The following is a 25,513-nucleotide window of genomic DNA, read 5'->3' as shown; positions in this document are numbered from 1 at the left end:
AGACAAAAACTGTGTCATCCAACACAACACTGGAAGCAGATTTGCTGGAAATGATGGCACAAGTGACATACGACAGAATCACATACATGATCACAAGTTAACTTTGGTGTGCATGTCAAGGTTAATTCAACACTGGTGCGTAATACAATAGAGCAAGGACCTATACGTGCCCCAGTCTTGTGTAAAATAGCTGAAATAATGTGCTGCAACAATACAACAGAATGTAAAGAAGCAGGTAACGTGTATGTTGGACCTTTTTATAGCCAGGGGTGGGGGGATTCTACTCCCCTCCTAAATACGTAGCATGCATGTAAAGACACCAATTATCAGAACAGATGAACAGTTTCAATTTAATAGGACAGGATTTTGATGTTATGGTTATATAATGTTTGTGACCTCAAGCGTGTCAGCCAGCTTGCACCGAGTACAAAGTGGAAAAAGTCTGGATTTTTAGCTGACCAAAGTGCATGCTGCTCGAGAATGGCATGATGCTCGTGTCAAAGTGATTGTAAGATGTTACTTGAAAAAGTCCTGAAAAATGAGTGCATGAAAAAATGCACTGCATCGAGATTGGAGAAAATGTTAAGGGGGGGCAGATTCTTCCCTCCCTGGCTCTTTTAGGGTTATACTTCAGGTGTCATAAGCTCAGCATGCCTAAAAGAATCTGATTTATTTGACGGCCATAAAAATTTTGAGAATAAGTTAAATCTTAACCAGCAATACAACTGGACCTAATGCAAGGCAAATATTTGCACGACTGCCCTGAATACCTAGTTCACTGTGCTACTGCATGGTGAATGTTGGATGCCATTAACAATATACCGTGAGGGGAAAGTCCAGAGTTTATTCTTAGCTTTCCAGGAAGTTACACTGTCTGGCTTAACCATGTGACAAAGATATTGCCAACAATTATCAATGGTGTCAGGACATTTTATTGCCATTTTAAGGTTTCATGTTCCTTTTTGCTGTTGTGAGTAAATACAAATACCAAGGCTAGATAACAGACAGTGCTTACTGCCCTGTTTATTATTTCTACTACATGTCCCTAGGTTTACATAGCAGAGTGGTTTGGCTGGGTGTGTTTGCTTCAACTGAAGCTGACAGAGTAGTGCATTTTTCCTTTGAAGACAATGTAGTGGGCAACAACACAGTGTAACTGTGACTTGTAAGTACCTTTTTTTTCTCATTCTCTCTGAAAATTGGAGACAAGCGCAAGTAGAGATGTTGAGCTAGTCGTTTGCTTTGGAGTTTAGTAGAAACTGCCACTTTTCAATAAGGACCTGTGAATATCCTGCCCCCACAACACCATGTGGCCCCTCCTACTTCCACTGAAGTACCATGCACATTTCAAATGAAACAAATCCAGTACTGCTGACTATGTATTGATTTGCGTTTCATTAGGCGTGCATGTATATGTATACACATTATTGACTGCAAACTGACTGTTTAACTCTGTACTTTTGCTCTATCCATTCACTGTGCGTTTCTCAAAGCCCATGTATTACAGTTGCTTTGTTTTTTAACCAACAGCAGACCATGACTTCTCAGGACATGTACCTAAATTGAATTAAATAGACCTCAGAAATAATGTTGTTGCATTTTGTTCACATGCACTTTCTTATGGGAAGTTGGTGGTCATCCCGGCTTGGCTGTCACAGAAAAGTGCATGTGTAAATAAAGCACAATGTCATGTCTTTAGGAGGTACATGTATATTGATATGGTTGGTTAGACCACAAATCATAGCCTAAAGGTCAAACTTCATGTGGTTTACAGTATGTTGTAACAAATAAAAACCTTAGAAAAATGCACAGGGTGCATGTATAAAAAAACATGAATGATGACATTTGCAGGATGCTCATAGACCCAACAATGAAGGAAGAATGGTGTTTTCAAACGTCAAAGACCTTTGACTTGGTTGGACACACCATTCTTGTAGGCCCACACAAACAAATGACCATTAGCATTAGAGTCTGAGTATCCCTTTAAGAAGCAGGGATTCGTATGAAACCTGATGATAAAGTCCTGATGTCTGCTACAACAGCGCCTTCTCCAATAACCGTCCTATTATCTATCATTGGTTTTAAAATTTGATGACTTTGGGAGTTTGTTTGGCTTCTTGTCTTTCAAACGCTTGTCTTGGTTTAATTTCATCGATCACAGCATCAGCACTCCAGCCCTGAGTACCTCTGAGGGTGGGTAATGTGGTGTTGGCTGTGTCTGAAGTGAGAATAAAAGCAGGAAAAGAACTAAACAATGAACTACACCAAAGTAAATTTATCTAATCAACAATAGTTTTACTTGACATTGCCTGTAGCGAAACTGACTCAGTGCTTCGGAATCAAGGACAATGTCATCTAACCAACCAGTGAACCCAAACTGAGCAAAATGTTCAGGAATGTTTTAATTCTTTTTTCAAAAATAAATTCGACACACTTCCAGGCATTTGCAATGTTTCATTTGCTTAAGTAATAATAAGACTATAAACACGTAGAGAAAAATCTTTTCTAAAATATAATTTCATGCCTTTTTCCACTTTTGCGGCTGTATAAAAACATTTTCAATAACTAGTATTTTGCAGTTTTATAATCAGTCAGTTGAAGCAATCTGAATCTAGCTTTGATTGAATACAACATTTGTCTTACCTTTCTGTGCATCTATGCTATGAGGGCAGTGTTGTTTCCTATGTTCTACTGACCCACAATGCTTACAACCTCCTCCTAATGGGTAGAGACCACGTGGATTGTCTGGACAACTCCTGGACAAATGACCCATCTCTTGGCAGATAAAGCATTTGGCAAACGGAAACTCACCTGCAGAGAAGCAAAAATCACTATGGCCGTATCCTGGGCAACATGATTGAAGTTAAGGTAGTGTTTTCCTCTCAGGAAGCAAGGAAAAGAAGTTTGACAATACTTGGCATGGAATAGAATTGGTCCAAAACTAATTTATGTACAGGAGAACTTTAACAGAAAAATGTTTTTGAAGTAATGGAGCCTATGTACATATACATTCAACACATGGGCAATGTGTCAATTTTGTGGCGTTTCTGAAGAAAATTATTGCTCAGCTATACAGTTATCTGCTAAGCAAAGATCAGCCTGGAACTGGTCAATAGCAGTCATCATGATCATTATATCTTGGCTGGTAATTGCTTTAATTAAATCGTTTTTGTGCTAAATAATTCCATAGACTTGGCCCCTGACATACCTTTGGTTGAATTAACCTTTGCTGTACATTTGTTGGCTTCATGCTCTGTGGATCCGCATCGGAAACAGATTCCTGTGCCTTGCTCTTGATCAAGCAGCATCTTGGGGCAATCAGTAATACCATGGCCCACCTCACGGCAATGATAACACACCTGTCAATCACAAATATCAGCAAGAGACAAGAAACAATTTGATCACAGAGCATAAATATACAAAACTACACGTGCATTGTATTTACTAGGTTGAAAAGTGATAGTGGATTTTCCATTTTGAGTTCATCTTGTGACTGTTCTAAACTGAAGACCAACAATCATGAAAATGTTTGAATAAATCCTTATACATGCATTTGAGGAAATTTTTAATTCAGATCAACGTAGTTACCATCTTGTTAGCTCTGCTCTTGATCCTTTTCAGACGCCGCTCTTCTTTCCTTTTCTCTTTCTTTCTGTCCGTTTCAAGTGACCTCTCAGCTTCTTTGGCAGACCTTTCCTCATTCCAAGAAACTAGTCTCTCATTCAAGCTTGAATGGAGACTAGGACTGTCTTCTTGTTTAAGCTCAGTATAGTTACTCCTCGGTGAAGCCTGTGAGGTCCTCTTGCATTCGTCCTTAGGGCTCCTCATGTGTCTGTGCTTCAGTTTTTTCTTCCCTCTCTTTGCACGTTTGACACAGATTTCATCTTTCTCTTTGGGCTTGTCATATCTAGTGTCTTCAGTCTTCGGTTTTTGGTAATGATCAGCCCCTCGGTTTGTAAGGTCATTCCAGGATGAAGCTTCATAAGGCCTCTTCCTATTTCCTTTGTTTCCTCGTGCATAACGAGTCATTATGTGGTGTTTGCACTACATCATACACTGTACATTTACGCATCAACAAGAGTACATGTACATTTCTCTTCAGAAGCGACTAGTAGATGGCCATTTCACCCATTCGCAGTTTGAAAACAATGGTTTGAACGGACTGAAAAGATAAAATAACGGAGGGGAACAATTCAAGACACAACCTGACAACGTTGCTTCATGTTACTCCCAGAACTTTGGGGTCCAATGTCCGCCACAAACGTCAGAACCCACAGTTCTGGGGGTAGCGTAACGATGGAGCTAGTATGGCATAAATAATAAATATGGCATAATGTTTGACAAATGGATGCTGGCAATTGTTACTGTTGTAGACAATTTGTTCCCCTCCAGCTTTTTGTTCACTTACATGAGGGGGCGCAAAAATCAACATGGCGACGGAACGGGAAATTGAATTATTACATGAAATATGAATGAAATTTGGCAGTGAACATCAGACATGTCTGACTAACGTCACTTTGTCAATATGTTGGTCATTGACATGATTGATAACTTAAAAAATAAACTCAACTTACATCTTCAATGTTGTAACACAATGGAGTGCAAAACACATCGAACAAATTAGTCAATCATGTCAAATGAAGCTGAAAACCATGACTGAATAACACGAAAAGGTTCAGGTCAAATTTAGCACGAGCAACCGATTCCACTCACCATGTGTGTTGGCAGATCGTATGATGTACATGTACATGTACTATGTACATGTATGTACATATGTATACGTTCTTTGGTTGACATTACAGCGCCCTCTTTTTTAAATATTGTTCCGCATTGTGCAGCGCCCTCTCTGCTTACAATCCAGACATGGCTAGGCTGAAATAAGTGGATTGGAACTTTATGGAACTTGGAAATAAATTTCCTAATTTTTCGTTTACGTGAGGCACCGGTATAAGTAATGTAGCATTGTAGGATACAATTACCAACTGTTGTCCACATCAGCTGTTGCACAACTGGTATGAGTGGTGAGATTAATTTCTAAACGATCTTGAGAATGTCGATACGACTGTATAATTAAACAGTTTGTGTAGGCCTACTCGTACTGTACATGTACATGCACGCCTATTGTTTGTCTCATGATAATTGAACACTGCGCTGACAATTGCCTGCAGACCAGTGCACTAACAAATGTACGTGTACATGACAGGTACATTTGTAGGCACATTAAGTTGCTACGTATCTATAGTGTACGGTACATGCACACGTTAGACACTGTTAGACGCGATTTGGCTTGTAACTCAGTTGGGCCAACTTTTGTCACTATGAGATGATACCTCAGTTTTGGCAAAAGATGGAGCTTGTACCATGGAGTGAAATACCTACCTCCATTCTTGTACGTACCGTGCCAGTATAATCATCGTGATCATACAAATTTACAAAGAGAAAAGTGCAAGACTAGGCCTTATCATCAGTAGACGCACAGATCACAACTCAGGGACTGTCCCTGGATTTGGAGAATTCCCTTTATATTTTGGGACAACACCAGTTCCCCAAAAGAGAGAATGTCATTATCATTTTTTTCTCCCACATTTTCCATTCATTTAAGATATTTAAATTGTTTTTTATGAACTTTGCGCCATGCCACTCGATTAAGTATACATGTACAGTGTATGTTAAGGATTGATATTTGGAAAAAATTTCCCACCCTTTATGCTAAATGGCATACTGTTGCTCACAATCCTAAAAGCAAATGGTAGGATTTTTTTCAAATGGCAGCCTTGGGTGTTTTTTTTCTCCTGAATCTAATTATGGCAATAAAAGAATCCCTAGGGCTATGGTAGGATCTCCAAGTCCACTTGAAAAAAATTGTCCTCGCTCAGGGGAACTTTCTCTGTTTTGGGGGACAGATTTTGTCCCCAAATAAAGGGACTTCTCCACATTCAAGGACAGTCCCCGAGTTGTGATCTGCACCTGTACTGCTTATTGTGAATGTACATGTACATGTCAGCATCTCAGCGAGAATGAACATGTGGAATTATTTACCATTCATTTCAAATTAGAGCAGCTGTGATTGTGAGGACTACATGTACATGTCATGCATGTACTCGTAGTTATGCATGTTGGAACAGTGATTGTTTGTCTACATTGACCCTTGAATGTGCCAGCTTTGAATCTAAATATCTCAGATATACACTTGCTACTGTAATTTTAAGTTCAACTTGATACATGTATATGTGTCTTACTTTTGATCAATACAAAGAGTGTATATGTACCATTGCTTTGTGATTCAGGAAGCTTTGTAACTATGCAAAAGCCAATACCTGTACATTGTTGTCTTGGAGTTCATTCATGTCATCATTGATATTGAAAAATCAATACATCTTTGATATAAACCTTGCACATGGCTAGTGCACCATTTTGCTAAATGTTTCAAACAATAACTGGTCAAATATGCTTCCAGGTAGAGTGTTTCTTTCCTCGGTGAAGGCAGTTCATGTAATTAAAGTCTTCCTAAGTATTGATTTCCTTGGCTTGCCAATGCAGGAAACATGTAGCAGCATGACTGGTCCAAGCATCGCTACGGTGTAAAGTATTGGAGAACAGGTTCACTTCCTTCTCACAAGACAATAATGGATACTGAAAGAATAACACTAGAGATGGTTGAAGGTACGTACATGCAGATACAGTCATAGGTGGTCTTGCAGCTGTATTACATGTAGCTAATGCAAAATGCATTGCCGTGGTTTATTTGATAGAACCAATAGATGTTATTACACCGATCTGACAGTCTCGTCTGACAGTGTAAGGAGGCACTTGCAGGTCACTCTGGGGAAGTCTAGCATTAAGAACCAATAAAAATATTTAGGTCTGTCAAAAATTAATTGGTTCTGAGAGGGTGCTTCAAATTTGTTCTCATTCTGCTGTAAGTCGGCCACTCCCATTTTGCATATTGTTAATCATTGTGTGTTTGTAGTATAGCCTTTTTTCTCTTGTCTGTGTAGGCGGGCAGCTTCAAAATGTCTGTTTTGCTATTAAAGAATTTTTAATGGTCAGTCACTCCTTTCCGCGTTTAAACTTTTTGTCAAAACCTCCCAAACTCTAATTTGTAGCAAATATGGTTTCTCTCTCATTTCCAGTGTTGAGTGAAGCACTCCTTGACAACATCAGGACAAAATCTACGTCTGATGTTGCTCGCTTTCTCAAAACCTTCCCAGAAGAGGCCAGAAATCATCTCTTTCCATTTACTGAAGGAAACAAGAACCTTGTCAGTGGCCAGGAACCAAGTGCATTATGGCAACGGTTTCCCTATCCTTTTCTTCATGTTGCCTGTGAATATGGAACAGTGGATGTCGTGGGTGTGTTGCTGTTTTTTGGTGTGGATGCGAGTCTTCGCACAGAGAAGGTGAGTTCACATCCCTCCCTGTGTTGACTTTGTGAGCAAAGAATTTACAAAATTGAGCAAGCAAGAGCCTAACTACACTTCTTACTGTCCAAACAGCTAGATATCCCAGGGAATCTTGACAAGGAGGAATGTTCGTTAGCTCCCCTGCATAGTTGATAAGTTTGGAGGATATGCAGAAAGGTCCTCTATGTTTTGAAATTTTTGTATTATAAAATCTGTGAAGTTCAACCAGTTCAGAAAGGAGCTATCATTTCTACCTTGGTCAATTTTGAATGTTCTTTTGGAACCTATTTTTAATGGATGAACTAGAAACCAGTCCACTTGCAGTTTGTAGTGTGGTGTTTATTTTATCAATTTTATCTCTGTGATGCGCCTTTGAACCCTTTTAGTGGAAAGGGCACAGTCTGAGTGCATTATTATTCTTCATTGAGGTCAGTCTGAGATTGTTTAGAGCAGAAGTGTGGAGATGTGTGCTTTCTGCCAATCTCAATTTATATATATAACGAAGTGGGTAGTCTTTTAAATCATGATAAAAACTTTATTGTTAATTGCAGGAAGGAACAGCTCTGGAGGTAGCAAGCAGACTCGGCAAACTGGACATAATCAAGAAACTAATTGAATGGGAACCAAGTAGGCACTCACTCTGTGATTGTCTTCATTATGAAAGAGCATATCTAAACTTGGACTGGTTTCGGTCCACATCAAATACTGTTTGTTACAGTCATTTGCAAAAGTTTAGGACCACCCGTACAAAACTGCATGAACCTGCAGAAAAATCAAAATTCGACCAATTAATCATAGCACCTTATGCTTATTGTCAACGTGTGACATCAGTATCTTGGTTGAATTTATGTATTTGACTACATTTCCATGATTTAAAATGTTAACAAAAACAATTTAGTATGCCCTCCTCCATTTCTGATGACTTAGACTGGCTTGTGTTTACCCATGCTGCATTGCAGTTAAAATGTCATACAAGACCTGCCTTTGCAAAACATTTCATTCAAATGGACTCATATCATAACTCTGATGTGACAGACCACTATCAACCATTTTATGTAATCATTCAGTGAGACAGTGAAATGCAGGCCAAGTGACAGAAATACTAACAAAATTCTAGGTGGCGTTAAACTTTTGCAAATGACTGTAATATGGTTTTGTGATGGGTTTGCTACAGCAAATGCATTTAACACAACTTTTGAATAATTGGCAAGGTCAAGTCCGTCTCTTGAAAAGTGAAAAGCATTTTTGGACTTTTATTGTGATCTTTCCACTTTCTTGAACTGTCAAAATATCAAAGCCAAGCTTTTATTTCTGGTTTCAGAACTGATCCAAGAAGAAGACACTGTGAAGATTCTACTTGCCACAGCTTGCTCTGCTGGACACCAAGACGTTGCCAAGTTCTGGCTGGATAAGTTGAGTGAACTCAAGAATGGTCAAGCATTGTGTAAAGAGGACTTCAAAGCGGAGAACGACCCTTTCATTGCTGCATGCAGAGGTATAAAGAGGGGGTGGGATTTATGAAATAATGGGATCAAATCAAGGAGACATTGAGAGACATGTCACTAGTCTTACCTCAGCACCTCAGAGAGTAGAGTTTGTATGTTGTTCTTTAGGCTAGTTTAGTATGGTTATAAATGCTGCCAGTGAAATTCTATGGGAGGATTAATGAACAGCCTGCTGATGAGGAGTCATGTTATTCTGACTTGATTCACAGCTAACAAGCATGATACAGAGTAATTTGGATTTTTCTTTTGGTGACAGGTGAGCACTATCAGCTTGCTGCAAATCTTCTGGAGAAGAAGGTAACCGTTGTCAGTCGGGACACGGCTGTTAGAACAGGCCAGAAATTTAATCACATATTGCAGAAGTGGTGCCAAGAAGAAACAGATGAAACACAAAGCCAAAAGGTAAAACGTAGATCATTGTTTATAGTGCAGGTCTCTAAAAAATTAAGCTTCTTTTCTTTGAAATTAGAAATGAACACTTTTTGAAAAGTCATTTTAATTTACAGTCTTTCATTTGTGTTTTGTATCTTTTTTCCAACTACTTATAAATTAACCCCTTGACGACGGGAATTTTTTTCCGAAAGCCGACTCCAAGAATTCCAGCCTCGCTTGGCCACGAATGCCACCTGACAAACCGCAAATTCTCGGTTTGTGGCCTTGCGTGCTCTGCACGCTTTGAATTACACAATGAAAAGGCTCATTGTTCGGTGGCATGCGGCTCTACTCACGCTTCCACATTCCTGTTGCCTCTTTTCAAAGTGGGGACTATTGTGAAGCTGGTGATTATGATGCAAATTTGGTCTTTTCATTTCGGGGCTACATACAAAGGCCAATCACCATATATACAAGAGCCAGGGTCTGCCTTCTTTCACCGTGTTCACTCGAGCGTGGGCTGAGAATAATACCTGAAAAGCGGGCTGAGGATCTCAAATTTTACGGCGGCTTTTACCGTCATCCATCGCGAAGGGGTTAAGAGATGTTGACAAGATGATTTAAGGAATTGCAAAATTGTAAAGGGCAAATTATTCAGTTGGTTAACTAAGTTGTGATGATGTAGAGAGGCACTGAAACTTTACTTTTTCCAGAAGTGTATTGCCAGATGGAGTGACCGTCAGTTACATCATTTCGACGGAGCCTGGCTCACAACAAACCAAGATCTTTGGCATACTTTAGTCAAAATCAACCTATCCCACAATGCACTGAAGACGATTCCTGCAGTGTTGCTATGGGGACTGCCATGTCTAGAATCCCTGGACATATCTCACAATGAACTTGGCAAGCTTCCAGGTGCCGAGACTTTAGACATGTTAACAGAAACAAGGTATTCAAGGAACATTCTTGATCCACAAGCTAATGATACGATGCACTGAACAAGCAAATAATTATCCAACCAAATAGACGTTTGAAGACGAAGCTAGACAAATTAACTTTCCAGCTACACAGAGTGTAGGTTGGCCAGTCAAACTTTAATTTGAAACTGATAAATTATTTCAAGTCAGTAAGTTTTCTGAAAGTGTTGAACCAATACTTTTTAAAGCAAGAGTGCCAACGTTTCATATAACTTTAGAGAGACGATAGGTAATATTTTTTATTATTAGGAGTTTGTGGATTACTTACCACACAGTGATAAATATTGCAGAAATCATAAATCAGTACACTACCCTCAGTTTCTGGCCTTTCTCCCCAATCTACTTTCCCTTCTGTAAACTAAAAGTCAAATGGTGGTACTTATTTACAGGTTGACACATCTAAAGGTTTCCCACAACAAACTGGTTCACCCTGTCCTGGAAATGTTCATGCTGCCTCTACTCGAGAACTTGGATCTTTCACACAATGATATCACAAGTCTCAATTACAAACGTTTCCCATCAAAGCTGGTCGCACCAGGTCAGTCCGTCTTTATATAAATGTAAAAGGACAAACTAAGACATGTGATTTGAAGGGTTTGTTTTTGACCAGAATATACACAGAATGGTACGTGTCACCCACATTACATTTTTGTTTTTAGATGGGGGCGAAGTTGTCTGGGATTGGAGCAACATGATGTCCTTGAATCTGTCACATAACCAGATTGTTCGCATTCCTCAAGATATCAGCACTGCCAAGAGTTTGAAGAAACTCAACATTTCAAGTAACAAACTGGCCAAATTTCCTGCACCCTGGGACTGTCCTTTGGTAGGGTCAAACCCTTTTAAATTTCCAATTTGTGTTTGTGTGAGAATGGGTTTGAAAGGAAAATAAGTTCAAGTGGATTGTAGATGCTCAACTCTGAACATTTTTGGACTATTTCCAGTTCTTAAATATCTTGCTTGTTTTTACAGATTCAAAGAAAATGTTTGTTATAATTATGAACCCATTTTTGCAAAACTGTGCACTATTTTGAAATTCTTTTGGAAAAAAATCTGAGAAAGGTTAACACCAAATGGCAAATTTATTTCATTGGGGAGGAGAGATGAAAAAAGTTGGAAGGCTTAAATGGAGCTTGGACAGTATTTAATTGAATATTGACAAACATTTATTTTTGACAGACGAATTTGAACGCCTCACAAAACAACATCATGGATGTCCCTGATATGCATGGCTATTGGAGTCGCTCTCTCACCAATTTAGACCTGAGTTCTAACCGCTTGACTGAGATCCCGTGGACTGTCTGTCAGCTGACTGTTCTGAAAATCCTGAATCTTGCCAACAATCAGATTACTAAGCTTCCTTCTCCTGAATCCTGGAGTGTATACAGCCTCAAAGAACTATCTCTGGCTGATAATCGTCTAATATATGTTGAGAAGCCAGCTCCATCCTCACCGTTTAGTGCTAAGAGGAAGAGGTGAGTCATTGACATGAGTCAGTGACCAGATTTCTTTAAGAGACCAAACCTGTTTATGTATTGGGTTTGACCGTCGTAGATGACAAGCAAAGGATATGCCTGGTGCCTGGGGGAGTGATCGAGCTCCAACTCCTACTCATTACTCAACTTCTCATTTGACTTCCAAGCCAATCATTTTTACAAGTTCTGAATTTTTTTTGGGGGGGGGTTGTTTGGCTGATGTAGATATTATTAATTTATTTATTTTGACCCTCATTGATGTATTGTTACAAGGGGTGTTCATTCGAGGCTCCTTGTTCAACAGGACTTAAAACAAACTCTTCACAATGTATTCCAAAATGTTCTTGACGTCTGCACAAGTTGGAAAAGATTACAAAAAGTGAGTGAGTTTCTGTACTGTAGTTTGGCAATTATTGAACTGTCTGTGGATATCAATCCTGCCATAGCCCACCTGAGCCATGGACAGTAGTTACTGCTGTAAAATGTTGGAATCCTCGGAATTTTAAGGCAGATATAAAGAATGGGTTACCATGAAAGATTTATTCAGAGTTGAATTTCTCTGATCAATTCCACATAGTTCCAGCCTTTCCCAGAAGATTATCTTCAAGAGGGACAGTAGTGTTGCCATGGAAACTCCACCACCATCCACTTTCTACTCGTCAGGCAATGAGGATGCAACCTCTGTTGTTTTTCCAGAGATTTTCAGGGATTGTCTTATGACCCTTAGCCTCAAGAATAACCAGTTACAGCATGTTCCTCCAAGTCTCTGCAATCTGGCCTGTCTACAGAAACTCGATCTGAGTGGGTAAGTCCAATAAAACCTCTACCAGCCTTAGACATTAACCAGGGAAGTGAGAATTTAGCTTTTTACCTGATTTCAGCTTTTTTTTGTTTCGATGTTGACCCTGAATTTCAGCTTTTTTGTACATCCGTACATTTCAGCTTTTTGCTAGCTGTTTTCAGTTTTGATTTGAACTGGCCACTCTTATCCCTGATTAACACAATGGAAATACTAAAACTTAATCTCTTGTTATCCCTAAGAGTTAATCTGTCAGAGGATATGCCTCAAATTAACGGGCTTCACGTAGTAACACCAAATGATCAGTACTTGCAGAATGCCTGCACAGGTAACCTCCTCGTTACTTGTGAAGATGAAACGCAGTAGATGAACAAAAGCTGTAATGTCTTAATCAGCACCTTACTGTCCTAGATCCATCAGAGTGATAGCCATGACATGTGGCAAAAGAGGCATTGTGCTGTTTTCAAGCGATGTCCATTTGAGTCAACAGACTGACCAACTGCCTGCCGACTGACTGACCAACTGACTGAGTGTGATATAACTTATAAACTGACATGCAGCAAAAAGGAAAAGATTGCTGTTCCCATGGCAACCTTTCTTGAGATTAGATTATCAGAACCATGAAAAGCTCTATTTATAGTGACTATCAATTGTGAAATTATATCTTGTGTGTTTTGTAGTAATACAGGAATTGAAAAGCTTCCAGATACTTTGGCTCAGTTGAAGGATCTCTACTCCCTCAACTTAGATGGACTGAAGATTAAGGAGCCGGAGACTGTTGTAGCTGCCATGCAAGAGAAAGAGCACTGTACAAGGAACATCTTGGAAAAACTCAACGAGAGATTGTTAAAGTGCAGCCCTTATCGCAGTGTGAAACTCATGCTTGTAGGACCAGAGGTAAGCTAGGAAAACAAAAACTTGTTGTCTTACAGATTGATCTTGTTGGTCATTCTATTGAGTTAATTCTATGCACATGTTGTGGTTTCTCAGAAATGTGGCAAGACCTCAGTGCTATCGTGTTTAACCAAGCGAGAACCTGACGATGACTTAGGTATCAACATTTGTTCCTGGACCCTGCAGAATCCTATCCAAGTTGACACCAGGCCCTCATTTAAAAAGAAGCTACTTCAACTCAAGTCAGAACAGGTAAAATTATTATTCTTTAAGGGATATATTGGTAATGTGGATAAATGAGGCTTTTCAAAATCATTTATGATAAGTTAAAAGAGTTACACAAGTTTTTAAACACTAAAAATAAGGGGCTGCCAAGAACGTTCAGCGGCTTGGCACGGATTTTAGGCAAACATTGGCAGCTGATATTAGTGCTCTTGATCCGTGAATTATTTGGTTTAAAGAAAACCCGAACAAGATAAAGCAATATAAGAAGTGGCTAGAATCTGCACCTGCTTCTGGAATAAAGACTATCATCCAGAAGTGAAATGGAATAGAATTTGCTCCAGAAATAGCATGCTTCAGGTTTCAGCTCAGGGAAGAATATACTGTACTGGAAGATATCTGTATTAAAAAAGCATGTTTGTCTTTGGTCTGCATGATAACAGAGTGTTTCTGGTCATGGTGATGTTCATTTTTCAACCTGGGATCTAAAGGGAGGAGAGTTGAACAGCATGATCCATCAAAGTTTCCTCACTCCAAGGGCGCTCTATCTACTTGTATGGGATCTCCGAGATGGATCCAAAGGAGTTGAAAAACTGAGACCGTGGCTTCTTAATATTCAGGTAGAAATTTGGTGCTGTAATGGTATTTGTCTTCTGTGTCAGTTTTGTTTGAGAAATTAACAAGACTGGTGGATATACATTTTTGTTTTATTTAGTCAAGGGCATCAGAAAGTGCCATCATCATTGTTTCTACACATCGTGACAAGGTTAAGAAGAGTCAGAGCCCGGAGGCAATTAGACAAGAAATCAGAACAAAGTACAGTCACCAAGATGGGTTCCCAGACATTGCTGAGATCGTGGAGGTCACCGCATTGAGCCCTGATGGGGAGGGAATCAAGGAACTACGACACGTCATCTACCAGAAAGCCCTGGGAATGAGGATCAAGAAGACATTTAGCTCCGGTGCAACAGCCATGATTCCACTGATAGGACGAATGGTAAGATCGCTGCATTGCTTCATCAAATCAACACTAATTACTATCTTTTTATTATTACTGGTTTATTTTTAACTGTACTCCACGCCGCCAGCAGACATACGTCTACAGACAACAGCATTACAAGACATTTGTAAAAAACACGACGATCAGAGTGATGGAAGGAATAAAATTGTCAAGAAAAACTGGTTTGCTTCCTTGTTTTAGGTTCCTCGTACATTCACCATTCTTCAAGAGATCATCGCCAATGAGGCTGATCGTCGTAGACGGAGCATACCCCCTCTCCCCCCAGTCATGAAAGATGCTGAGCTGACTAGTCACATCAGGAAGATACCTGACAGTAGAATAGTAACAACACAGGACATTGAGGATGGTTAGAGCAATGTTACCAGACTTCCCTCACCTTTCAGTTTCTATCATCCCAATGTCAGTACCAGCCAAAATACTATACATGTTTTCACTTTCCTCCAACTTCCAGGTTTTGAGTTGTACCAATTGGCACCGTAGTGTAATTGATTGATCAGTTTCCGAGGTTCTTGCAACCTCAAATAAGCCTGAAATCTAATTTGATTTTCTCTCTTAACTTTTCTTTCTTGTCAGCTGCTGAGTTCCTGAGCACCTGTGGCAGTCTGGTTCACTTCAGTGATCATCTGCAAGGCTTAACTAGCTTGTATTTCCTAGATCCTGTCTGGCTATACAATATTCTAATCAGTGTTGCCAACATCAACCCATCCTTTGTCCGTGAAGGACGTGTACACAGGTCTAGCTTGGAAGAGCTGTTTCAGGAGAGTGGTTTTGGAGAGGGGCGGTTTGAAGAATATCTTCAACTTTTGCAAAGATTCGAGATTGTGCTTCCAATCAGTAGAATAGAGTAAGGAAATAGCACTTCTTTTGTTTTCTTACACAAAAATGTAGAGAGCTATAGCTTGAAGTTTGATGTCATGAAAGAGTTTAATTTGATACTGTCCTCTTTCAGATACCTGATTCCAAGCCGACTTCCCAAGGAGAAGCCAGGACAGGATCTATCCCCCTTACAAGGTCAAGATGATTCATTCCAGGTTTTGGAACGTCTGTACAAAATACCTTACACCCCCCCAGGATTCTGGAGTCGATTGGTGTCCAGAGTTTATGTTGGCCTCAAGATTCTGGATCAGGAGAGAAATAAAGAAGCAAAGGGAGTGTCTAGACAAGGGATGAAGCGAGGTGTTAAGCTCCAGAGATCAAGGTTTGTACTATTAAAAACCCTCAAGAGCCTTCTTAAATGGTTCTTAAATTTAACAGCATTATGGGAACATCCTAAGGACATCACAAGACCATCAAAAGACCAACTCAAAACCTCCAGTCTGAATTCAAGTCACAAGCTGGTCATATGAGCTGCAACAAAAATACTCCTGTTTTCAAGAGGCCCAGTCAAATTCAACAAACTGACTCAAGCGTAGCTGTTTGAATTAGAATCTTTATTCTCCATTGATATAAAAATCCTGATCTTTTTCAACTCAGCTTTTAATACCTTTGTGACTTGGACTGCAGTCCATGAACTAATTAATATTCCTGTTGCAAAGCACCCCTCCAACAATACAAGCTCTCTGTGAAAGACTGTACTTCGAAAGCTTACAGAGGTTTTCTAAAGTTAGTTAAATTCCTGAGATGCAGTACCCTGTGTTATCCTGTTTGCCTGCTTGAATGTCATTTATGATTTGTAAAAACTTGACTTGCTTTGCTTGAAAGAATAATGAAGAAGTCATCAGTCTTCAAATGTGTGGTTTTGTGAAAATTGAAACATTTTGAAACTCTTTCAGCAGAATGCAAAGAAGTATGCGAGTAGGACTGAAGCTGGCTCAAACTAACATTATGTACTGGCAAGAGGGTGTGTCAGTGCAACATCACTCTGGTCGAGTTATGTTGAAACCCATCACTTTCCAAGATACCAAGCCAGGAATCTATGTGATGATTAGTTGTCAAGATGGTGAATTCAAGGCTATGGGCTTCATGGTGGATCAGATTGAGCATCTAATGAAGGAATGGTACCCTGGTAAGTTCTGGAATTAGCTAAAGCTTGGAGCAAATATTTGAAAGTGATCAACTACAAAGTATTGCCATTTCAATTTTATCTTCCTGATAGCAAGATGATTAGTTTTAAGTTTCTGATGTACTTTTATTTCAAGTATGTTGTTTCAATTACAGTAAATCAGAAATTTGATATTTGGTTGAATAGTTGAATTTTGTTTATTTCTAATTTGCTTCATTTTTTATGTTTTTGTCGTACAAGGCTTGCTTGGAGTTGATGAATTTTCTGGAAAGCCTTTAGTTGAGAGACTCATCCCGTGCCCAGTTTGTCGAAGTAAGACCTTAGAGACACACTACTCCTACAATCAGACACCAGCTACTGACAGCCAAGGAGATTGTCATCACTTCTCTGTCAGCAATCTTGCTTTGACAGCCACCATGAAGGGTACAGAGGAAGTGGAATGTCCTAGACACTCTGAGGAGGTCTTGGCTCTTCCTAAACTTATCCCTGATCTCTTTCTGATGGATTTGCCAATCCGCATCCTTGATAAAAAAATGTTTGATTTTGACCCCAAGGTCAGCCGATCTCTTGGCAGTGGTGGTTTTGGAGAGGTTTTCAAGGCACAGTTCCGGCATAAGGATGTTGCTGTCAAGATGTTGATCACATCAACATTTTTCACTCACAGGACGGACTCTGGGATGCATTCATCAACAGGAGATGAGGACAGTAAAAAGTCCAGCAATGGCAGTGATCTCTCCGATAGTGGCAAGAAGTCCCTGTCACCAAGACTGTATGATGAAAAGAATATCGATGTCAATGCAATATTTGTCATGGAGGGGTTCTCTAATCTGCGCAGTGAAGTAGCCACTATGTCAAAGCTGCAACATCCTTGTATCATTCGTCTCATTGGGATATCTATTCAGCATCTGTGCTTTGCCATGGAGCTAGCTCCCCTGGGTGACCTTGCAAGCCATCTCAAACGAGAAATTGAAAACCAAAGGGAGAGTTTTGCAGTAAATGGGAAAGTTTATCGAACCATACTGGATCGAGTTCTAACCTTCAAGATCGCCTTGCAGATAGCTCACGGGGTTTCTTACCTTCACAGCAAGAGAATTATCTACTCTGATCTGAAGACAGACAATGTATTGCTGTATTCCATAGCTCTGGATGCACCAGTCAACATCAAGTTAACAGATTATGGAATAGCTCGTCCTATGGACTTGGAAGGAGCAAGGGGTCAAGCTGGTCCCATGGGCTTCTGTGCTCCAGAGATACTGAGAGGAAGAACATTTACAGAAAAAGTACTAAATCAATTTGTCCATTCCAGTAGTTACTCTTGGCCAGTAACCAGCAGTATTAACCTGAGTGCAGAAGAATGCTTGTCAGAAATACCTCCCTAAAAGCCTTAATAGCAAAAACGTTAATGGATCAATCATATGTTCTAGAATACTTCTGAATAATCTGGAAGAGTCTGCTTTTACATGCATGTTTTGACACTTTCATTTCTGGAGTTTGACTGCAGTCTGCTTTTACATGCATGTTTTGACACTTTCATTTCTGTAGTTTGACTGCAGTCTGCTTTTACATGCATGTTTTGACACTTTCATTTCTGGAGTTTGACTGCAGTCTGCTTTTACATGCATGTTTTGACACTTTCATTTCTGGAGTTTGACTGCAGTCTGCTTTTACATGCATGTTTTGACACTTTCATTTCTGGAGTTTGACTGCAGTCTGCTTTTACATGCATGTTTTGACACTTTCATTTCTGGAGTTTGACTGCAGTCTGCTTTTACATGCATGTTTTGACACTTTCATTTCTGGAGTTTGACTGCAGTCTGCTTTTTTTTTAATGTCAGTGGCATATTTATCAAAGGGATCTTGGTCAATGCAGTAGTAGTGTACCCTATCCCCAAGTCTCTGTAATTTCAGACTGAAAGAAAGTAACCCCAATGATGTATTTTGGAAATCTGTGTAATTGGTTTGAGATCTGAATAAAATAAACCTTAGAGTTATCCTGGGTAGAAGGTAAGCAAGGAACTATTTCACTCGTCTAATACTACAAGAGGAGTCTTTGTGAATGAAACCTTGAGTCAGGATCTAATCTTTTTCCTGATTTCTTCCTAGGTTGATTGGTTCTCCTACAGTATGCTCCTGTATCACTTGATGTCTGGTGCTTGGCCTTATGATAACCTCAAGTCTGCCATTGAGGTTCGCAATGCCATCAATACTGGCATCAAGCCTGGCTTTCACTTCCGAGACTACACAATCATCACCTTGTTCCCCAACCTGGAGCGATTAATGTTGAAGTGTTGGACAGACAACCCATTACAGAGGCCCAGTGGGCATGAAATTGCCATGGCAATGGAAAATGCAAGTTTCACATGCCTGAAAAATGTCATTCAGTTTGATGTGGATGAGATAACATGTGTACATCCTGGCTCTGGGGAGATGTTTGAGGTAAGCTTGCAAATTTACAAACACTATTGGCTAGTGATTAGTTGTAAACATTATGCAGGCAACTCTCGTTATTACAAAATCGGCTGTAACAAAACAAGCACACATCGTCGGTCCTGACGAAAATGCGCACATTTCTATGGAAAGAAACTCTGTGACATCAAAATTGCATTGTACCAAATTCCTTTTACAACAAAGGGTTTCTGTGACCCCGTTGCCTGAAAAAGCATTGTTGACAACCCATTTATACCGAGCATTTTACAAAGCCTGGATCGTGAAATTGAAAGCAGAGTTAGTCATCAACAGGTGTATGTCTCTTGTGTCAGTTGTTTAATCTTGCCAACTCAACAACTGTTCATGGGAAAGTGCTAATTGGTAGGACTGCACAGTTGCAAATTGCCCATTTCAGCTCCCAACAACAGACGGTAATTAAACAGGGCCAGCGTCACATGTAAGACATCAAAAGGATAGTCATTAAAGTGCATGAGTGACGTGTGCCAGTCATCCGTGTCATGCACGCACAGCCGCGGGGAATTCATTCAAATCAATGACAATCCTTTTGCAATGGGCTTTTCAAGCTTCTAATTACTATCAGCTTTCATGATCAAAAAGGGGAAATCAAAAAGTATGGAGAAAAAAAACATACAATGTGATCTTTATGGGAAGTGTGGCACATTTTATATGTAAGGGTTGGGAGTTTGACAAATGATCATACGAATATCGTCCCTCCTCTGTGTCAACATGACCTCTTAAGGCAATAAAAAAGATTTATATTTTTAAACATCTAACCCCCATAACACCAGAACAAAAAGCATTCCCTTCTCAGTTCCGATAAAGTACACCCAAAAGAACTATGCTGAAAACCTTAACCCAGAAAAGTCCATCCCCTGTTCCCATAAAACCTTCTCACCCCAAATAAACTAAAAGGTTCCCCTCTGGTCACCATAAATTACCAAAAGACAGACGGTCATTAAAAGAACAATTGCAACCCCAGAAACAAAAAAGTTCCCTTTTCCAATTCCAATAAATATACAACACGAATAAGTTCATTCTTTTTAGGGAGGAATGCAGATTTCCTGCATCCCAATGCTCAAAAACTGCTCATGTCGCTGTGAAAGAACTAGTGCACCTGCCAATCAGAGACTACTCACATGGACGAGGCTTCAGTTGATCAGCCTTCACATTTGTGCAGTTTTGCCGTCGTTACGTTAGCGTCATTCTCATCTGTTATGATCAACAGTTTTTAAAAACTTCCTGGCATGATGCTTTTATTCCCTTTTTGATCTCACATGTACATGAAAAATATTTTCATATACCACTGAGTTTTATTCTTAACACACAACAATATACATGTCCATTTATTTCATGTATCATAACAGAGATCTTTGTTGATATCACCCATGCACGTTCACGTGTAGGCATGTATCACAAGGTGCATTGATGCTGTAGTTGTACATGTACTCGTGTAATAACACAATAAGACCTATTCATGTATGTATTTAAAAGCCATTGCATGGAGCTCCGCATACAGCGAATTGCAGATACAACAAACATTTTCACTGGGTCCCGCATATTTCGTAATAACCAGAGTTTATGAGTTTACAGGGTTTATGCTTCAAGGATTCCATTGAGTATTTGCCAAGTAGTGCCTCATTCTTTGTTTTCAAAACATAAGTTAAAAGGCCTGTTTTTTTGTACAAGGTTGTTTCAAATCACCTGATGCTTAGATTAATCTTCTAAAATAACTAACTTGTTTTCCCATTTTGTTAGCAGTCAGATCGTCTGTGGTTGTGGACTGGAGAGAATGAGAATCGTCAGTGCACAAAGATCCACATCAAGTTTTTTAAGCATGGAGAGCTTTACCCAAAATCATTCAAAGGCTCTCGAGTGAACTGTATGGTGCAGGTTGGACACTTCGAACTTATAGGCACAGAGGTAAGTCACACTGGAAATCATGTCAGCCGAATTCATCTTCAATCGATACATGTACTACTGGCAGTCATAGGTCCTTATTCATCATTTCAACTTAGCTATTTAATAAAGAGTTTTAAATCTATGATGAAATTTTTGGATGATAGGACCGTGTCATTCAGCTGTATGGACCACCTGCAGTTGGCCCTCAACAAAATGTCCATCAACAGGATTTCCATGTGGATTCTGCAGTTCTTTGCCTCTGCTATCAGCCAATCAAAGACAAGGTAATCTGAGTGTCAGTGACAATGACAAAGTGTCAGTGACAGTCATGTTTATAATTGCTTTTTTTAAATTGTCACTGCTCAGGTATATTCAGTAGCATGTCAGTCATCTGGTTTGGTCTTTCCTTCCAGGACATTCAAGGGCATCTGTTTGCTGGTCTGGCCGATGGTCATGTGGTTATTTTTAGCCATGCTATAGCAGCAACTGATAGCAGTGGGACACAACACAGCCCTGCTTGGTTCAAGTCAAAGACAATAACCTTTGAGAATAAGTGCTGTAATCAGTTGGAGCTAGTCCCTGAGCGAGAGGAGTTGTGGATAGCATGTGGAAACAAATTGCGTATTCTTGATACTAAGGTAAGGTGCAATCTTGGCCCAGCTACTTAGTGTGGTGACTCGGACATAGACCTCTAGTTCCCTGGCCCGTTCTAACTTTTTAAATCCAAATTCTAGCACTGGTCACTGTCTCAGTTAAACTCCTTAGTTCTTCATACTTCTCTCATCATAGACACAAACAATTCAAGATCCAACTGATTATTAATCCCAACCTTAATCCCCAAGTAATCCAATCCAACACATTGACTATCCTAGCTGTTAATCCAATCCAACACATTGACTATCCTAGCTATTAATCCAATCCAACACATTGACTCTCCCAGCTGTTAATCTAATCCAACATATTGACGATCCTACCTGTTACAGCATGAATAAATTAACAAGGGAATACATATACATGTACTATTTATTCCCATTCATAAATACCTGTTTTAGTCAGAGAGTCAAAAGAAGTCAATATGTGATGGATTTCAAATAATTTAGTTGTAGAATTTCACTTTAAGTTTTCCAAGCACCCCTGTCTATTTTGGTGAGCTCATGGTGAGCCGTGTACACACATCCGCTTGACCATTCAGAATCGATTAAAATGTCTGGTATCCAGACGCCAGCACATAATTTACACAGTGAGCGTTATCACTTCTCAGCGGGCATTATCAAATATTAATACACAGTCAAGTTACACATCGTTGAATAGGGAGACTATCTGAGGTATCTATGAACGTATAATCATGGCCAACACGCTCTTTCCAACCAGAACAAAGCTAGAGAAATTCCTGTTTCCACAAATTCCCGGGACTCTTACTTCTGATATCATCTACAGTATTTTTTTGACCAAGTAGATTTTGAAATACCAATTTTTTTTCAGCTAACTCTAGTAAAAAAATAATTTAATGGCAACGAGTGTTACACTTCTCTCTAATAACTGAAGAGTTGTTTGTCATTGTTGTGTATGCAAAGTAACTTTGTCAGAATAGCAATTTAAGACTGTGGATAAAATCTTTTGGAACATCATTCTGGCTCAAACTAGATCATGTTGCTGGACAAGATGGCCATCCCTGTGACTCAGAGAGTAGAAGCTACCATCATGGGTTTAGCACATTATCATGACAACCTCTTCTGCACCATTGACCGTTCCTCCCGGGTACTTCAGTACAGCATGGCCAAAAGGCAGCTGGTTCAGATCCTACAATGTGGCAACATCATGCTGGCCAAAGGAGATTGTCTAATATCTACATCACCCGATGACACTCAAGTTGAAGATGGGGAATTCAAGGAGGAACAAGATGTAGTGACCAAGGTTCAAGATGTAAGCGATGCAGAAGCAGAGACTGGGACCAAGTCTACTCCACTATCAGATGATAGAGATGATATCTCCTTCAGGGACTCGTACTTTAGTAGCTCACCATCCCAGTCATCAGCTACTTTACCATCACCTCCTAAACGTGGTCAAGCATTATCATGCCGAACACAGCCCAAGCCCATGGATAACACAGACATCCAGCGACCATTCAGTGAAGGTGCTCAGCGTCTGCAGTCAAGCATGCCTATTTCTCTGATACGATCAATACTGACTGTTAAAGATACCCTGTGGATTGGCACAGCTTCTGGCAAAATTCTCATTGTGAGCCTTGGCTCAGAAAGCCAACACAAGTATAGCTTTGGAGAAGTACTTGCTATTCTTGAACTCTTCCCAGAATTTGAAGATAAAGTTGGGCCTGTAAGACAACTCCTGAGGGCTAGGGACGAGTATGTAGTGGCTTGGATGGAGCTGAAAGCTTCATCAGCTCCATCGTTACCAGTCACTGACAACAAGACAGATCTTCATCATTACCAGATGCTGGTATGGCAAGCATGGGGTTCAGAAGAAGTGGAGAAATTTGAACATATTCATCACATGTTGAACAAAGCTGAAGTTGCTCCAGAAATTGAATAAGGTTTGTTTCTTCAAAGCCTTGATAAAAGTGATTGTTGATGAAATGCTGCAGAGAATAACATGACCATCTCACTGATTTTCTGTAAGTATTGGTTTATGAAGTCCTAAGTTAATACATTAAAGGTCAGAGATTTAACAAGGTTGAAGGTTTAAAAAACAGATGGTTATGTCATGGACACTGCTATTTCCCTGGTCTAAAGTAGTCACTTTTTACGTTTGATATTATTTCAATCACTGAAATGTTGCTGTCTGTGTCATTTGTGTCACAGAGGTACATTGTGCCGTGCTGCATGTGATCAGCATGGCACATCAGATGTGTCAATTAAACCATTCTTCTCAAGCTTTTCTGTTACCTTTTAGATATGACATTGAAAGCTTTCAGTTTATCTGATTTATAAATTACCAATCTTTGAAGAAGATAGTGCATTTATCTTTTTGATTTGTAAGCAAAGCAATACCAACATACTTTTTGTATAGTATTATTTGTCATGTGAATCTCTGGTCAGTATAGAATCAGCATGATGTTCCACATGACAGCAATGAGTGATTGCATAAATGTACAAACTACCAGATCATCTATTGTGATGCTGAAATGTCTCAACAGAACAAAAGCAAATTTCAAATTTTGATCGGCAGTATGAGGAAAAATGTACGATGTCATTGTGTAGATGGTCTACTACGCAACTTGTGAGAATTTAGTGAAATATTGATGAATACTTAAGAAGATTTTGGTTCTGTATTTGCATAAATTTGTTGGATCGACGAAAATCTCAAATCTGCTTTTCATAAGATGGTGCCTTAAATTAACAAAACATATTTTTACATGTACATAGCATTGATTCCTTACCTGTTTTTAATTTTGAGATCATATAATTTCTCTACAAGTATTAAGGTTGATCTATTGAAGAAAATAACTTTAAGATTAAATGTCAACATCTTTATATGTTACCTGCTCTGCAAAAATTGAGTCTCAAGTCTCTAGAGCCACGTTTGAATTTTACTTTGTTTTAGATTGAGGAATTTAAGCTTTTTGTCTTTGTGTATCACTCAGTTTAAAATGATGAAAATGGAAGTTGTGTAGATTTTAAATGTTGAGGATTCCTATTGTATAAACACTGTACAAGATTCTTGTAAAGGCCTTAAACTCTAAAGAGGCTCCTGTGATATGACTAATATTCGTAGAATGGGTCACATTTGTACATTTGAAACTTTCAATGTGATGATTTTTTAGATTTCAATCTAAATTATTTTGTAACGTTGACTTTTTTACTGGTGTTCTTACCATGATCACTAATACCATTCAAAATGCCTGTAAATTTGATGATGCAGTTGGAATTTTATGTTTTTACATTTGTATCTGCTATTCAAAACCTTACCTTATACGCTTCGTGGCAGCTGTCTGTTGTAAGTCTCCAAAAATTGTGTTTTCAGTTTATTTCTTCTAACATCAATAATGTTGAGTTGTTGAGATTTAACATATTTTTATGTCACTTTGCTGGTATAGTTATTAACCAATAATGAATGTTAAATTTCATCAGCTAAAAGACCAGACGTACAGCCTAAAACATATCATTACTTAACTTGGGAGAAATAGGAAAATTCTAATTTTATCAAAAGAAAAGCTCCAAATTCTGATGTTATCAGCTGATCTTTAGTATGTGACAAAATAAAATATTCGCTGTGCAATGTTCCCTTATACCTATTTTTATCAATTTTATCGCTTTGTTTCATAATTTACGTATTCCCATCTAAAAATTGGATATTATAGCCAAATTATTTGGAAAAACATAAGTTGTGCAGAGTTTTTGCAATGAAGATAGTAATATGTAGCAGCGCGTACTGAGTAATGTTTTAAAGAAATTCTGGTTTTATTTACATCCTGAAAATGGTAAAAATAAAAGAAGAGCATTTATCTGTGAATCTTAGCATTTAGGTTTTTTTTAAATG

The 25,513-nt window shown here is 39.1% G+C and overlaps 2 protein-coding genes across 6 annotated transcripts; one reads left to right on the top strand and one right to left on the bottom strand.

The window, feature by feature from the left end:
* Positions 1-80: 80 nt before the first annotated feature.
* LOC110990365 (leucine-rich repeat serine/threonine-protein kinase 1-like) lies at positions 81-25,486 on the top strand. 5 transcript variants are annotated; one of them, XM_087136629.1, is made up of 25 exons: positions 81-1,165; positions 6,541-6,663; positions 7,134-7,399; positions 7,954-8,029; positions 8,724-8,897; positions 9,164-9,309; positions 9,993-10,228; positions 10,646-10,794; positions 10,916-11,082; positions 11,436-11,731; positions 12,309-12,536; positions 13,211-13,427; positions 13,521-13,676; positions 14,090-14,266; positions 14,362-14,643; positions 14,848-15,013; positions 15,241-15,511; positions 15,617-15,865; positions 16,440-16,672; positions 16,910-17,949; positions 18,773-19,105; positions 20,873-21,037; positions 21,181-21,300; positions 21,430-21,654; positions 22,661-25,486. In XM_087136629.1, the coding sequence occupies exons 2-25, from the start codon at positions 6,627-6,629 to the stop codon at positions 23,564-23,566; spliced, it is 6,315 nt and encodes a 2,104-aa protein (XP_086992755.1). In that variant the 5' UTR covers positions 81-1,165; positions 6,541-6,626; the 3' UTR covers positions 23,567-25,486. The 5 variants fall into 5 exon arrangements, with proteins under 5 accessions (XP_086992755.1, XP_022111025.2, XP_022111026.2 ...); XM_022255333.2 differs by lacking the exon at positions 81-1,165 and adding an exon at positions 4,866-5,012 and having other exon boundaries at positions 16,443-16,672; XM_022255334.2 differs by lacking the exon at positions 81-1,165 and adding an exon at positions 4,866-5,012 and having other exon boundaries at positions 20,876-21,037.
* Positions 900-4,726, bottom strand: zcchc9 (zinc finger CCHC-type containing 9). Its single transcript, XM_022255321.2, has 5 exons — positions 4,575-4,726; positions 3,589-4,162; positions 3,209-3,359; positions 2,644-2,811; positions 900-2,218 (listed from the first exon to the last, which is right to left on the bottom strand). Exons 2-5 carry the CDS (start codon positions 4,027-4,029, stop codon positions 2,082-2,084), a joined length of 897 nt encoding a protein of 298 aa, XP_022111013.2. The 5' UTR covers positions 4,030-4,162; positions 4,575-4,726; the 3' UTR covers positions 900-2,081.
* Positions 25,487-25,513: the final 27 nt, after the last annotated feature.

Source organism: Acanthaster planci, linkage group LG05 (genome assembly GCF_054643075.1).
Source record: "Acanthaster planci isolate LZ-2023a linkage group LG05, COTS_SCS, whole genome shotgun sequence".
In the NCBI taxonomy this organism is placed as follows: Eukaryota; Metazoa; Echinodermata; class Asteroidea; order Valvatida; family Acanthasteridae; genus Acanthaster; species Acanthaster planci.
The sequence above is the reverse complement of the archived record's forward strand: the minus strand, read 5'-3'. Positions and strand labels throughout refer to the sequence as shown.